This window comes from Oncorhynchus masou, chromosome 2, assembly GCF_036934945.1.
Source record: "Oncorhynchus masou masou isolate Uvic2021 chromosome 2, UVic_Omas_1.1, whole genome shotgun sequence".
In the NCBI taxonomy this organism is placed as follows: Eukaryota; Metazoa; Chordata; class Actinopteri; order Salmoniformes; family Salmonidae; genus Oncorhynchus; species Oncorhynchus masou.
The window spans coordinates 4,711,167-4,728,228 of record NC_088213.1 but is presented as its reverse complement, the minus strand read 5'-3'; the positions used below and the strand labels follow the sequence as shown (position 1 = coordinate 4,728,228).

The window sequence follows — 17,062 nt, the reverse complement described above, 5'->3', positions numbered from 1 at the left end:
CGTGCTTCTACACCTGCATTGCTTGCTGTTTGGGGTTTTAGGCTGGGTTTCTTTACAGCACTTTGAGATATCAGCTGATGTACGAAGGGCTATATAAATACATTTGATTTGAGAGAGAGACAGACTATGAAGACAGAGACAGACAGAGAGAGAGACTATGAAGACAGAAAGAAAGAGACTATGAAGACAGAGATAGACAGAGAGAGAGACTATGAAGACAGAAAGAGACAGACTATGAAGACAGAAAGAGACAGACTATGAAGACAGAGAGACTATGAAGACAGAAAGAGACAGACTATGAAGACAGAGAGACAGAGAGACTATGAAGACAGAAAGAGACAGACTATGAAGACAGAGAGACAGAGAGACTATGAAGACAGAAAGAGACAGACTATGAAGACAGAGACAGACAGAGAGAGAGAGACAGTCTTCCATCGAGAGCCTTAGCTACAGAGTGAGGGACAATATAACAGCCCCAGTCCCTCCTACCAGCCATTTCCTGTTCTATCCAGTTAACCATTAACTCTGACAATCCTTCTACACACCAGATAATGGCTGGGTCCCCAATGGGGCCATTTGGGATGCAGTCAATGTGGGAATCATATCTGACACCAGATACCATGTGATGTAAACAACAATATCTGACACCAGATACCATGTGATGTAAACAACAATATCTGACACCAGATACCATGTGATGTAAACAACAATATCTGACTTCACACCAGATACTAGATGTGATGTAAACAACAATATCTGACACCAGATACTAGATACCATGTGACGTAAACAACAATATCTGACACCAGATACTAGATACCATGTGACGTAAACAACAATATCTGACACCAGATACTAGATACCATGTGACGTAAACAACAATATCTGACACCAGATACCATGTGATGTAAACAACAATATCTGACACCAGATACTAGATGTGATGTAAACAACAATATGTGACACCAGATACTAGATACCATGTGACGTAAACAACAATATCTGACACCAGATACTAGATAACATGTGACGTAAACAACAATATCTGACACCATATACTAGATACCATGTGACGTAAACAACAATATCTGACACCAGATACTAGATACCATGTGACGTAAACAACAATATCTGACACCAGATACTAGATGTGATGTAAACAACAATATCTGACACCAGATACTAGATACCATGTGACGCAGTATCTGATTCTAAACTGGCTCATGTGTGAACAACATACACATTGTTGAACAATGTCTTCTGACTCAAACGATGGGATGAAGTTTTTTTTGTTTTTGTGTAAATATTTTTTGGACAACAAAGTTCAAGGTTGATTTACTTTACCTCCCTAAAAGGTGGCCTTTTGTGACATTTTATACTGTAATAAAAAGAAATGTGATATTTGTTTTCTGCGAAACAAAGTGTTTCTCCATAACGTTTTGTATTATAATTGTAATATTCTGAGTTCACGTTGGTTTAATTTCTAAACCGACCACTTCCAAGACCCCACTATTGATCACAGAATAAACGTAACAAGTCCGTTCTGAAGCATTTTATTGAGTTTTTTTTGTTTGTTTGTTCCTGCTTTAGGAAACCCCAGCATTGGCAATTTAAAAATTGAAAACAAAAATAAATATGGATATTTATGTAAAACATTTTCCTACTGAAACATTATACACAATTGTACAACATCATTTTTTATTTTCTTCTTCACTTGGGGTAAATGAATAATCCTATACACATTTCCCCAAAGACTAAATAAACAAACATCCATGCTAAAACAAAAAAACTCTGAAAGAAATGAAGCGATGGAAAAAAACAACCATAATGATAATAATAATACTCAATGAACTGCTTCTGGTTTTTTTTAAATTTGCTTTAAAAAAAACAACAACATTACTAAATAAAAACCCATTTGGTGAAAAATAAAAACATTGAATCAAATCCATCCATTATGTCTTATGTGTTGAGAGTAGTAGAGAAACATGGAATATAAATGAAATGTTCAAAAGTGACCCGGGCCTTTTTCCGTACAGGTAAATGAACTCTCTGTTGTTGTTGCTACTCTGTGACTTCCTACTGTACGTTGATAACTGGCAACGGAGAAGATGCCGTCCTTCTGGGTTTCTGCTGTGTGACGCTCTGTGAGAGGAGAGGACAGTCTATTCCATCCAGGCCCGGTCTTTCCTGGGTCTCGTTGTGTGTGTGTGTGTGTGTGTGTGTGTGTGTGTGTGTGTGTGTGTGTGTGTGTGTGTGTGTGTGTGTGTGTGTGTGTGTGTGTGTGTGTGTGTGTGTGTGTGTGTGTGTGTGTGTGTGTGTGTGTGGTGAGGGTCCGTGAGAGGAGAGGACAGTCTATATTCCATCCAGGCCCGGTCTTTCCTGGGTCTACGTTGTGTGTGTGTGTGGTGAGGGTCTGTGAAGGTGTGTTGTTTTGACGGTGCATCTGGTCTGGGCAGACTATGGTTGGTCAGTAGTCCGTGTCCGAGCCCTCGGCGTTGTCTACGTTGCGTATGTGTGTGGTGAGGGTCTGGGCAGACTGTGGTTGGTCAGTAGTCCGTGTCCGAGCCCTCGGCGTTGTCTACGTTGCGTGACAACATGTAGTTGTCCATGTCGATGGAGCGACAGTTGTTGATGGCGTAGCGGAGTCTCTCTGCCATCACCGTCTGGCTGGAGTAAGGAGGCAGGCGCAGCTGGAAGAAACAGGTCTGGGAGGTCGGCAGGCTGTCATAGGGCTGTATGGGGGGGGGGGGGGGGGGGGGCAGAGAGAGAGGGGGGGCAGAGAGAGGGGGGGGGGCAGAGAGAGAGGGGGGGCAGAGAGAGAGAGAGGGGGGAGAGAGAGAGAGGGGGGGGGGGGGCAGAGAGAGAGGGGGGGGCAGAGAGAGAGAGAGAGGGGGGCAGAGAGAGAGAGGGGGGGAGAGAGAGAGAGAGGGGGGGACAGAGAGAGAGAGGGGGGCAGAGAGAGAGGGGGGTGGGACAGAGAGAGAGGGGGGGCAGAGAGAGAGGGGGGGCAGAGAGAGAGTGGGGGGACACAGAGAGAGAGGTGGGGGACAGAGAGAGAGGGGGGCAGAGAGAGGGGGGGGGCAGAGAGGGGGGGGCAGAGAGAGAGGGGGGGAAAGAGGGGGGTAAAGAGGGAAAGAGGGGGGGGGGACAGAGAGAGAGGGGGGGGGACAGAGAGAGAGAGGGGGGGACAGAGAGAGAGAGGGGGGGCAGAGAGAGAGGGGGGTGGGACAGAGAGAGAGGGGGGGGCAGAGAGAGAGGGGGGAAAGGGGGGTAAAGAGAGAGAGGGGGGGCAGAGAGAGAGGGGGGGCAGAGAGAGGGGGGGGGCAGAGAGAGAGTGGGGGGGACAGAGAGAGAGAGGTGGGGGACAGAGAGAGAGAGAGGGGGGGGTGGAACAGAGAGAGAGGTGGGGGAAGAGGTAGAGAGAGGAGGGGGGGTGGGACAGAGAGAGAGAGGGGTGGGACAGAGAGAGAGGGGGTGGAACAGAGAGAGAGGGGGTGGAAAAGAGAGAGGTGGGGGAAGAGGTAGAGAGAGGGGGTGGAACAGAGAGAGGTGGGGGAAGAGGTAGAGAAAGGGGGGTGGAACAGAGAGAGAGGGGGGGAAGAGGTAGAGAGAGGGGGGTGGAACAGAGAGAGAGGGGGTGGAACAGAGAGAGAGGGGGGTGGAACAGAGAGAGAGGGGGGTGGAACAGAGAGAGAGGGGGTGGAACAGAGAGAGAGAGGGGGGTGGAACAGAGAGAGAGGGGGGTGGAACAGAGAGAGGGGGGTGGAACAGAGAGAGAGGGGGGTGGAAAAAGAGAGAGATGGGGTGGAACAGAGAGAGAGGGGGTGGAAAGAGAGAGAGAGGGGGTGGAACAGAGAGAGAGGGGGTGGAACAGAGAGAGAGGGGTGGAACAGAGAGAGAGGGGGGGGAACAGAGAGAGGGGGGTGGAACAGAGAGAGAGGGGGTGGAACAGAGAGAGAGGGGGTGGAACAGAGAGAGAGGGGGGTGGAACAGAGAGAGAGGGGGGTGGAACAGAGAGAGAGGGGGGGGTGGAACAGAGAGAGAGGGGGTGGAACAGAGAGAGGGGGTGGAACAGAGAGAGAGGGGGGGTGGAACAGAGAGAGAGGGGGGTGGAACAGAGAGAGAGGGGGGTGGAACAGAGAGAGAGGGGGTGGAACAGAGAGAGAGGGGGTGGAACAGAGAGAGGGGGGTGGAACAGAGAGAGAGGGGGTGGAACAGAGAGAGAGGGGGGGTGGAACAGAGAGAGAGGGGGGGGGGTGGAACAGAGAGAGGGGGGGTGGAACAGAGAGAGGGGGGTGGAACAGAGAGAGAGGGGGTGGAACAGAGAGGGGGTGGAACAGAGAGAGAGGGGGTGGAACAGAGAGAGAGGGGGTGGAACAGAGAGAGGGGGGTGGAACAGAGAGAGAGGGGGGGTGGAACAGAGAGAGAGGGGGTGGAACAGAGAGAGAGGGGGTGGAACAGAGAGAGGGGGTGGAACAGAGAGAGAGGGGGTGGAAAGAGAGAGAGATGGGGTGGAACAGAGAGAGAGGGGGGTGGAAAAGAGAGAGAGAGGGGGTGGAACAGAGAGAGAGGGGGTGGAACAGAGAGAGAGGGGTGGAACAGAGAGAGGGGGGGGAACAGAGAGAGGGGGGTGGAACAGAGAGAGAGGGGGGTGGAACAGAGAGAGAGGGGGTGGAACAGAGAGAGAGGGGGTGGAACAGAGAGAGAGGGGGGTGGAACAGAGAGAGAGGGGGGTGGAACAGAGAGAGAGGGGGTGGAACAGAGAGAGAGGGGGGTGGAACAGAGAGAGAGGGGGTGGAACAGAGAGAGAGGGGGGTGGAACAGAGAGAGAGGGGGTGGAACAGAGAGAGAGGGGGGTGGAACAGAGAGAGAGGGGGTGGAACAGAGAGAGAGAGGGGGTGGAACAGAGAGAGGGGGTGGAACAGAGAGAGAGGGGGGTGGAACAGAGAGAGAGGGGGTGGAACAGAGAGAGAGGGGGTGGAAAGAGAGAGAGGGGGTGGAACAGAGAGAGAGGGGGGGTGGAACAGAGAGAGAGGGGGGTGGAACAGAGAGGGGGGGGTGGAACAGAGAGAGGGGGGGTGGAACAGAGAGAGAGGGGGTGGAACAGAGAGGGGGTGGAACAGAGAGAGAGGGGGGGTGGAACAGAGAGAGAGGGGGGGTGGAACAGAGAGAGAGGGGGGGTGGAACAGAGAGAGAGGGGGGGTGGAACAGAGAGAGAGGGGTGTTCATTACATCATCAACATTCTCTTGTAACCATGTCTAGTCTGGCTGACAGCTGATGTCGGTCGGGGGGGATGGCCTTTCTCACTCACCCCTTTCATAATCTGGAACCTCTGGGAGGTGTGTGTGTGTGTGTGTTTGTGTGTATGTGTTTGTGTGTGTGTTGGTATGTGTGTGTGTGTGTGTGTGTGCATGTGTGTGTGTGTGTTGGCAGCGGTGTTTGTCTTACCCTGTCCACCTTCATGATCTGGAACCTCTGGGAGATGTCAGCTGTGTTGGCGGGCAGCCTGGACCGTCCCGAGACGAAGCGCATGAACAGAACCCTCTCATCGTTGGAGAAGTCCTCTAGGGTCTGCCAGAACCACTGGACCTGAGTGTGATGCTCTTCTACCTCACGGTACCGCACAACCTGGAATTAATACAGCCATTAATACAGCCATTACCTCATGGTACCACACTACCTGTAATTAATACAGCCATTACCTCATGGTAACACACTACCTGTAATTAATACAGCCATTACCTCATGGTACCGCACAACCTGTAATTAATACAGCCATTACCTCACGGTACCACACTACCTGTAATTAATACAGCCATTAATACAGCCATTACCTCATGGTACCGCACAACCTGTAATTAATACAGCCATTACCTCACGGTACCACACTACCTGTAATTAATACAGCCATTACCCCATGATACCACACTACCTGTAATTAATACAGCCATTACCTCACGGTAACACACTACCTGTAATTAATACAGCCATTACCCCATGATACCACACTACCTGTAATTAATACAGCCATTACCTCATGGTACCACACTACCTGTAATTAATACAGCCATTACCTCACGGTACCACACTACCTGTAATTAATACAGCCATTACCTCATGGTACCACACTACCTGTAATTAATACAGCCATTACCTCACGGTACCGCACAACCTGTAATTAATACAGCCATTAATACAGCCATTACCTCATGGTACCACACTACCTGTAATTAATACAGCCATTACCCTCATGGTACCTCACTACCTGTAATTAATACAGCCATTACCCTCATGGTACCACACTACCTGTAATTAATACAGCCATTACCTCATGGTACCACACTACCTGTAATTAATACAGCCATTACCCTCATGGTACCACACTACCTGTAATTAATACAGCCATTAATACAGCCATTACCTCATGGTACCACACTACCTGTAATTAATACAGCCATTACCTCACGGTAACACACTACCTGTAATTAATACAGCCATTACCCCATGATACCACACTACCTGTAATTAATACAGCCATTACCTCATGGTACCACACTACCTGTAATTAATACAGCCATTACCTCACGGTACCACACTACCTGTAATTAATACAGCCATTACCTCATGGTACCACACTACCTGTAATTAATAAAGCCATTACCCTCATGGTACCACACTACCTGTAATTAATACAGCCATTACCCTCATGGTACCACACTACCTGTAATTAATACAGCCATTACCTCACAGTAACACACTACCAGTAATTAATACAGCCATTACCTCATGGTACCACACTACCTGTAATTAATACAGCCATTACCTCACGGTACCACACTACCTGTAATTAATACAGCCATTACCTCACGGTACCACACTACCTGTAATTAATACAGCCACTAATATCGGCCATTACCTCAAGGTACCACACAACCTGTAATTAATACAGCCATTACCTCATGGTACCACACTACCTGTAATTAATACAGCCACTAATACAGCCATTACCTCAAGGTACCACACTACCTGTAATTAATACAGCCATTAATACAGCCATTACCTCATGGTACCACACTACCTGTAATTAATACAGCCACTAATACAGCCATTACCTCAAGGTACCACACTACCTGTAATTAATACAGCCATTACCCCATGGTACCTCACTACCTGTAATTAATACAGCCATTACCTCATGGTACCTCACTACCTGTAATTAATACAGCCCTTACCTCATGGTACCACACTACCTGTAATTAATACAGCCACTAATACAGACATCAATACAACAATCAGTCAGTCAATCAATCAGTCAGTCAATCAATCAGTCAGTCAGCCAATCATCACTTAGTCAGTCAGTCAGTCAGTCAGTCAGTCAGTCAGCCAATCGTCACTTAGTCAGTCAGTCAGCCAATCATCAGCCAATCATCACTTAGTCAGACAGTCAGTCAGCCAATAATCACTTAGTCAGTCAGTCAGTCAGTCAGTCAATCTGTCAGTCAGTCAGTCAGGTAGTCAGTCAGCCAATCATCACTTAGTCAGTCAGTCAATCATCACTTAGTCAGTCAGTCAGTCAGTCAGTCAGTCAGTCAGTCAGCCAATCATCACTTCGTCAGTCAGTTTACAGCAAAACAATGAAATGAAAGAGATGAAAACAAACGGAAGACAAAGTAATGAGACCTTCTTGAGCACGTCCACACTGATCTCTGGCATCCCACAAACCATCTGTTCCAGTTGTTTGGCTGTGAGGAGGGAGAGGAGAGGGACAGGGACGATCCAGGACATGCCCTCACGCACCACCGCCACCTGGGAGAGGAGGAGGGAGGGAGAGAGATGGGGGAGAGAGAGAGAGGGACAGGGGAAGGAGGAAGACAGGGGGGATGGGAGATATGAAACAAGTGGTTCTTAGAGTCTAACAGAGACATGTACTGTACTCTTAACACCTTAGAGTCTAACAGAGACATGTACTCTAAACACCTTAGAGTCTAACAGAGACATGTACTGTACTCTCACACCTTAGAGTCTAACAGAGACATGTAGTGTACTCTAAACACCTTAGAGTCTAACAGAGACATGTACTGTACACAATATAGTCTAGTTATATAGTGAACCATGACGTTTCTACAATTATAAATATAGTCTAGTTATATACTGAACCATGACTTTTCTACAATTATAAATATAGTCTAGTTATATATTGAATCATGACGTTTCTACAATTATAAATATAGTCTAGTTATATACTGAATCATGACGTTTCTACAATTATAAATATAGTCTAGTTATATAGTGAATCATGACGTTTCTACAATTATAAATATAGACTAGTTATATACTGAATCATGACGTTTCTACAATTATAAATATAGTCTAGTTATACACTGAACCATGACTTTTCTACAATTATAAATATAGTCTAGTTATATACTGAATCATGACGTTTCTATAATTATAAATATAGTTGTTCCCATGCCAACCAAGCAGCGTGTTAAGATTACTTAGAAAAATTCCAGGCATGATTCTTCATCTTAAAACCAATTCAGAATTGAGTTTCTATTATAAAAGAGCGCAGTGCCTCTTGTCTTAATCCAAGAATTCAATATATACATCTCAAGTTCCAGAGTGGAGGAGAGGTCTGCTGAGTGTCTCTGCAATGAAAAGCCTCGGGGCAGAGCCTCAGTGTAGTGCAGAGAGCTCGATAATATCTTGTAGAGAAGACACCACGAAGAGGACGGTCTAAAAGCAGCAGGTGGCCACGGTGTGTTAGTCATCACCCGCTGGAGGTTAATGAACTGCGGCAGACATGTAGAATCCACGGGAAATTAACAAAACATGAGGCGATAGGATGACCAACAGCAGCTGTCAGTCGCTCTGGTGTGCTGCCTCTCGTACCCCGTCTGTCTTTCTCGTGCAGGCGGTACTTCTGTGTGTGTGTGTGTGTGTGTGTGTGTGTCGTACATGTCTGTCTATCTCGTGCAGGCGGTACTTCTGTGTGTGTGTGTGTGTGTGTGTGTGTGTGTGTCGTACATGTCTGTCTATCTCGTGCAGGCGGTACTCCTGTGTGTGTGTGTGTGTGTGTGTGTGTGTGTGTGTTTGTCGTACCTGTCTGTCTATCTCGTGCAGGCGGTACTCCTGTGTGTGTGTGTGTGTGTTTGTCGTACCTGTCTGTCTATCTCGTGCAGGCGGTACTCCTGTGTGTGTGTGTGTGTGTTTGTCGTACCTGTCTGTCTATCTCGTGCAGGCGGTACTCCTGTGTGTGTGTGTGTGTGTGTTTGTCGTACCTGTCTGTCTATCTCGTGCAGGCGGTACTCCTGTGTGTGTGTGTGTGTGTGTGTGTGTTTGTCGTACCTGTCTGTCTATCTCGTGCAGGCGGTACTCCTGTGTGTGTGTGTGTGTGTTTGTCGTACCTGTCTGTCTATCTCGTGCAGGCGGTACTCCTGTGTGTGTGTGTGTGTGTGTGTGTGTGTTTGTCGTACCTGTCTGTCTATCTCGTGCAGGCGGTACTCCTGTGTGTGTGTGTGTGTGTGTGTCGTACCTGTCTGTCTATCTCGTGCAGGCGGTACTCGATGGCCCGGGCTACATACTCCTTCCTGTTGGAGAAGGTCAGAGGGATGCTGTTTCCCCCGGGGATAATAGGAACCATCTTACCGTCCGCACTCTGACCCACGAACGAATCCAGAGGAATCATCTAGAGGGACACAACAGTTAAACAGCACTTCATCTGAATTCAAGTTGGGAGTCGATTCCATTTGGAGAGAGTTGATTCAGAATCCTGTCAGATCAGGAGAGACAGTCCCTTTCTCTTTATTCTCTCTCTCTCTCTCTCTCCCTCTCTCTCTCTCTCTCTCTCTCTGTCTCTCTCTCTCTCCCTCTCTCTCTGTCTCTCTCTCTCTCTCTCTCTCTCTCTCTCTCTCTCTCTCTGTCTCTCTCTCTCTCTCTCTCTCTGTCTCTCTCTCCTCCACCTCTCTCTCTCTCTCTCTCTCTCTCTCTCTCTCTCTCTGTCTCTCTCTCTCTCTCTCTCTGTCTCTCTCTCCTCCACCTCTCTCTCTCTCTCTCTCTCTCTCTCTCCTCCACCTCTCTCTCTCCTCCCGCTCCTTCCTCCCTCTTTCCCTCTCTTGGCTAGGAGACTGTGGGCCTAAGAAGCCATTTCTCTCTCTCCTTCCTCCCTCTTTCCCTCTCTTGGCTAGGAGACTGTGGGCCTAAGAGGCCATTTCTCTCTCTCCTTCCTCCCTCTTTCCCTCTCTTGGCTAGGAGACTGTGGGCCTGAGAGGCCATTTCTCTCTCTCCTTCCTCCCTCTTTCCCTCTCTTGGCTAGGAGACTGTGGGCCTGAGAGGCCATTTCTCTCTCTCCTTCCTCCCTCTTTCCCTCTCTTGGCTAGGAGACTGTGGGCCTAAGAGGCCATTTCTCTCTCTCCTTCCTCCCTCTTTCCCTCTCTTGGCTAGGAGACTGTGGGCCTGAGAGGCCATTTCTCTCTCTCCTTCCTCCCTCTTTCCCTCTCTTGGCTAGGAGACTGTGGGCCTAAGAGGCCATTTCTCTCTCTCCTTCCTCCCTCTTTCCCTCTCTTGGCTAGGAGACTGTGGGCCTGAGAGGCCATTTCTCTCTCTCCCACCTCTCCTCCACCTCTCTCTCTTTCCCCTGGCTGTGGTCCTTCCTTCACAAGACAGGGGGGCCATGTCTCTCTCTCCCTCCCTCTTCCCCCCCTCTCTCCCTTCCTCTCCCTCTCTGGACTCTATCGATCCTGGCTGTGGTCCTTCCTGGGAGGCAGGCCAACTGGCCAATCCCCAGACAGGATGTGCTGCATCAACAGGACCCTTGCATTCCAGTGTGTGTGTGTGAGTGTGTGTTTCTGTGTGAGAGAGAGAGGGAGCCCGGTCCAGTCCAGTAGAGTCACAGTGCAGTGGTTATGTGTGTGTGTGTGTGTGTCGAGGGGAACGAAGGTTGGCCATGGTGTATTATCACCATACCACATTATCACCATACCATATTATCACCATACCATATTATCACCATACCATATTATCACCATACCATATTATCACCATACTGAGAGACCATACCATATTATCACCATACCATATTATCACCATACCATATTATCACCATACCATATTACCACCATACTGAGAGACCTCACCATACCATATTATCACCATACCATATTATCACCATACCATATTATCACCATACCATATTATCACCATACTGAGAGACCTCACCATACCATATTATCACCATACCATATTATCACCATACCATATTATCACCATACCATATTATCACTATACCATATTATCACCATACTGAGAGACCTCACCATACCATATTATCACCATACCATATTATCACCATACTGAGAGACCTCACCATACCATATTATCACCATACCATATTATCACCATACTGAGAGACCTCACCATACCATATTATCACCATACCATATTATCACCATACCATATTATCACCATACCATATTACCACCATACCATATTATCACCATACCATATTATCACCATACCATATTATCATCATACCATATTATCACCATACCATATTATCACCATACCTTATTATCACCATACCATATTATCACCATACCATATTATCACCATACCATATTATCACCATACCATATTATCACCATACCATATTATCACCATACCATATTATCATCATACCATATTATCACCATACCATGTTATCACCATACCTTATTATCAGCATACCATATTAGGCTAGTTTCCATGTCAAACAGAAAACACAGCTCCATTTCCTCGGCTAGTTTCCAAGTCAAATCTCCTCATCCATGTCAGTTCCAGTATTGAATCCAAACTGAATGGATGTGAACCATCACTCCCCTCCAAGCTCCAAGCTTCTCGTTATGTCTCTTTCCCTCTCCTCATCATCCCCCTCATCCTCATCACCCCCCTCATCCTCAACCCCCCTGATCCTCATCCTCACCCCCCCCCCCCCCTCATCCTCATCCTCCTCATACCAATATCGTAGCTCGTGACCTTAAAGCTGAGGAGAGAAAAAAAAGACGTAATAAATGTCATCACCTCATGGAAATTATCCTCTGTGATGCCGCTGTCTTCAATGTGAAGAATGCTGTTGAGTGTCTGAACGTAGAGCAGGTCCACCTCCTCGAGATCCTCCAGGACCAGAGGAATACAGCACAGCTGCTTCCACACCATGGGGGCAAGGTGCAGGTCCAGGGGCTTCTTGGTCCGGATAGCCACCCCCATCAGGATACCAAGGAACTTAAACTGGAGGAGCTGCTCATCCAGACAGGATGACGGGCTCAGCAGGAACCTGGGGGAGGGAGGTTTAGAGTTGACCTGAGTGGCCCATAACACAGAGTCATATAGACTATAGCTCTGTAGTGGCCCATAACCAAGAGTCATATAGACTATAGCTCTGTAGTGGCCCATAACACAGTGTCATATAGACTATAGCTCTGTAGTGGTCCATAACATAGTGTCATATAGACTATAGCTCTGTAGTGGTCCATAACATAGAGTCATATAGACTATAGCTCTGTAGTGGCCCATAACAGTGTCATATAGACTATAGCTCTGTAGTGGCCCATTACAGTGTCATATAGACTATAGCTCTGTAGTGGCCCATAACAGTGTCATATAGACTATAGCTCTGTAGTGGTCCATAACATAGAGTCATATAGACTATAGCTCTGTAGTGGCCCATAACCAAGACTCATATAGACTATAGCTCTGTAGTGGTCCATAACATAGAGTCATATAGACTATAGCTCTGTAGTGGACCATAACACAGTGTCATATAGACTATAGCTCTGTAGTGTCCCATAACACAGTGTCATATAGACTATAGCTCTGTAGTGGCCCATAACATAGAGTCATATAGACTATAGCTCTGTAGTGGACCATAACACAGTGTCATATAGACTATAGCTCTGTAGTGTCCCATAACACAGTGTCATATAGACTATAGCTCTGTAGTGGTCCATAACATAGAGTCATATAGACTATAGCTCTGTAGTGGTCCATAACATAGAGTCATATAGACTATAGATCTGTAGTGGCCCATAACATAGTGTCATATAGACTATAGCTCTGTAGTGGCCCATAACCCAGAGTCATATAGACTATAGCTCTGTAGTGGCCCATAACATAGAGTCATATAGACTATAGCTCTGTAGTGGTCCATAACATAGAGTCATATAGACTATAGCTCTGTAGTGGTCCATAACACAGAGTCATATAGACTATAGCTCTGTAGTGGTCCATAACACAGTGTCATATAGACTATAGCTCTGTAGTGGTCCATAACCAAGAGTCATATAGACTATAGCTCTGTAGTGGCCCATAACCAAGAGTCATATAGACTATAGCTCTGTAGTGGCCCATAACCAAGAGTCATATAGACTATAGCTCTGTAGTGGCCCATTACAGTGTCATATAGACTATAGCTCTGTAGTGGTCCATAACAGTGTCATATAGACTATAGCTCTGTAGTGGCCCATAACACAGTGTCATATAGACTATAGCTCTGTAGTGGCCCATAACACAGTGTCATATAGACTATAGCTCTGTAGTGGTCCATAACATAGTGTCATATAGACTATAGCTCTGTAGTGGCCCATAACAGTGTCATATAGACTATAGCTCTGTAGTGGCCCATAACACAGAGTCATATAGACTATAGCTCTGTAGTGGCCCATAACACAGTGTCATATAGACTATAGCTCTGTAGTGGCCCATAACATAGAGTCATATAGACTATAGCTCTGTAGTGGCCCATAACATAGAGTCATATAGACTATAGCTCTGTAGTGGCCATAACATAGAGTCATATAGACTATAGCTCTGTAGTGGCCCATAACACAGAGTCATATAGACTATAGCTCTGTAGTGGCCCATAACCAAGAGTCATATAGACTATAGCTCTGTAGTGGCCCATAACCAAGAGTCATATAGACTATAGCTCTGTAGTGGCCCATAACATAGAGTCATATAGACTATAGCTCTGTAGTGGCCCATAACATAGAGTCATATAGACTATAGCTCTGTAGTGGCCCATAACACAGAGTCATATAGACTATAGCTCTGTAGTGGCCCATAACCAAGAGTCATATAGACTATAGCTCTGTAGTGGTCCATAACAGTGTCATATAGACTATAGCTCTGTAGTGGCCCATAACACAGTGTCATATAGACTATAGCTCTGTAGTGGTCCATAACAGTGTCATATAGACTATAGCTCTGTAGTGGCCCATAACATAGTGTCATATAGACTATAGCTCTGTAGTGGTCCATAACACAGTGTCATATAGACTATAGCTCTGTAGTGGTCCATAACCAAGAGTCATATATACTATAGCTCTGTAGTGGCCCATAACACCGTGTCATATAGACTATAGCTCTGTAGTGGTCCATAACACAGAGTCATATAGACTATAGCTCTGTAGTGGCCCATAACACAGTGTCATATAGACTATAGCTCTGTAGTGGTCCATAACATAGAGTCATATATACTATAGCTCTGTAGTGGCCCATAACAGTGTCATATAGACTATAGCTCTGTAGTGGCCCATAACACAGAGTCATATAGACTATAGCTCTGTAGTGGCCCATAACAGTGTCATATAGACTATAGCTCTGTAGTGGACCATAACCAAGAGTCATATAGACTATAGCTCTGTAGTGGTCCATAACATAGTGTCATATAGACTATAGCTCTGTAGTGGCCCATAACACAGTGTCATATAGACTATAGCTCTGTAGTGGCCCATAACACAGTGTCATATATACTATAGCTCTGTAGTGGCCCATAACAGTGTCATATAGACTATAGCTCTGTAGTGGACCATAACCAAGAGTCATATAGACTATAGCTCTGTAGTGTCCCATAACACAGAGTCATATAGACTATAGCTCTGTAGTGGCCAATAACACAGAGTCATATAGACTATAGCTCTGTAGTGGCCCATAACATAGTGTCATATAGACTATAGCTCTGTAGTGGCCCATAACACAGAGTCATATAGACTATAGCTCTGTAGTGGTCCATAACATAGAGTTATATAGACTATAGCTCTGTAGTGGCCCATAACCAAGAGTCATATAGACTATAGCTCTGTAGTGGCCCATAACACAGTGTCATATAGACTATAGCTCTGTAGTGGCCCATAACACAGTGTCATATAGACTATAGCTCTGTAGTGGCCCATAACACAGAGTCATATAGACTATAGCTCTGTAGTGGTCCATAACATAGAGTTATATAGACTATAGCTCTGTAGTGGCCCATAACACAGTGTCATATAGACTATAGCTCTGTAGTGGCCCATAACACAGTGTCATATAGACTATAGCTCTGTAGTGGCCCATAACACAGTGTCATATAGACTATAGCTCTGTAGTGGCCCATAACACAGAGTCATATAGACTATAGCTCTGTAGTGGCCCATAACACAGTGTCATATAGACTATAGCTCTGTAGTGGCCCATAACACAGAGTCATATAGACTATAGCTCTGTAGTGGCCCATAACACAGTGTCATATAGACTATAGCTCTGTAGTGGCCCATAACACAGAGTCATATAGACTATAGCTCTGTAGTGGCCCATAACACAGTGTCATATAGACTATAGCTCTGTAGTGGCCCATAACACAGTGTCATATAGACTATAGCTCTGTAGTGGCCCATAACAGTGTCATATAGACTATAGCTCTGTAGTGGCCCATAACACAGTGTCATATAGACTATAGCTCAGTAGTGGCCCATAACACAGAGTCATATAGACTATAGCTCTGTAGTGGTCCATAACATAGAGTTATATAGACTATAGCTCTGTAGTGGCCCATAACACAGTGTCATATAGACTATAGCTCTGTAGTGGCCCATAACACAGTGTCATATAGACTATAGCTCTGTAGTGGCCCATAACACAGTGTCATATAGACTATAGCTCTGTAGTGGCCCATAACATAGTGTCATATAGACTATAGCTCTGTAGTGGCCCATAACACAGTGTCATATAGACTATAGCTCTGTAGTGGCCCATAACATAGTGTCATATAGACTATAGCTCTGTAGTGGCCCATAACATAGTGTCATATAGACTATAGCTCTGTAGTGGCCCATAAGCGTGTCAGTATTGTGGTGCTGTCTCTATGGTGACTGGTAATGAGACAGCGTGTCAGTAATGTGGTACTGTCTCTATGGTGACTGGTAATTAGACAGCGTCTCTATGGTGACTGGTAATGAGACAGCGTCTCTATGGTGACTGGTAATGAGACAGCGTCTCTATGGTGACTGGTAATGAGACAGCGTCTCTATGGTGACTGGTAATGAGACAGCGTCTCTATGGTGACTGGTAATGAGACAGCGTCTCTATGGTGACTGGTAATGAGACAGCGTCTCTATGGTGACTAGTAATGAGACAGCGTGTCAGTAATGTGGTACTGTCTCTATGGTGACTGGTAATGAGACAGCGTGTCAGTAATGTGGTACTGTCTCTATGGTGACTAGTAATTAGACAGCGTCTCTATGGTGACTGGTAATGAGACAGCGTCTCTATGGTGACTGGTAATGAGACAGCGTCTCTATGGTGACTGGTAATGAGACAGCGTCTCTATGGTGACTAGTAATGAGACAGCGTGTCAGTATTGTGGTACTGTCTCTATGGTGACTGGTAATTAGACAGCGTGTCAGTATTGTGGTACTGTCTCTATGGTGACTGGTAATGAGACAGCGTGTCAGTATTGTGGTACTGTCTCTATGGTGACTGGTAATGAGACAGCGTGTCAGTATTGTGGTACTGTGTGTCTCTGTTGGTGTCCTTGCCAGTCCTCACCTGTCTCTGTTGTAGCCCACCTCAGCTGTGGCGTTGGGGGAGGGGATGAGGAGATCCACTACTCCCGTCTCCAACTCCTACACAGGAAATAGGCGTCAGTCTCACAAGATATCCTGTCCACAGCCCGGCTCGAAATAAAATCACTTTTCCGACTCACGATTTGTTAGTTGAACATTTCAGGAAACCAGTAAATTCCTCTGGTAAAGAAGTTTGGATAAACTCAGA

At 46.3% G+C, this 17,062-nt stretch overlaps 1 protein-coding gene across 2 annotated transcripts in view; it reads right to left on the bottom strand.

Annotated features, from left to right (window-relative positions):
• Positions 1–1,537: 1,537 nt before the first annotated feature.
• Positions 1,538–17,062, bottom strand: part of LOC135554485 (probable E3 ubiquitin-protein ligase HERC1) — a 68,568-nt gene continuing 53,043 nt past the window's right edge. For both annotated transcript variants that reach the window (XM_064986822.1, XM_064986811.1), the window contains exons 18-23: positions 16,838–16,914; positions 12,059–12,311; positions 9,537–9,689; positions 7,682–7,807; positions 5,450–5,629; positions 1,538–2,732 (exon numbers count right to left, since the gene is read on the bottom strand). In XM_064986822.1, coding sequence (XP_064842894.1) covers positions 2,547–2,732; positions 5,450–5,629; positions 7,682–7,807; positions 9,537–9,689; positions 12,059–12,311; positions 16,838–16,914 — 975 coding nt within the window. In that variant the 3' untranslated portion in view covers positions 1,538–2,546. The remainder of the gene's footprint in view (positions 2,733–5,449; positions 5,630–7,681; positions 7,808–9,536; positions 9,690–12,058; positions 12,312–16,837; positions 16,915–17,062) is intronic.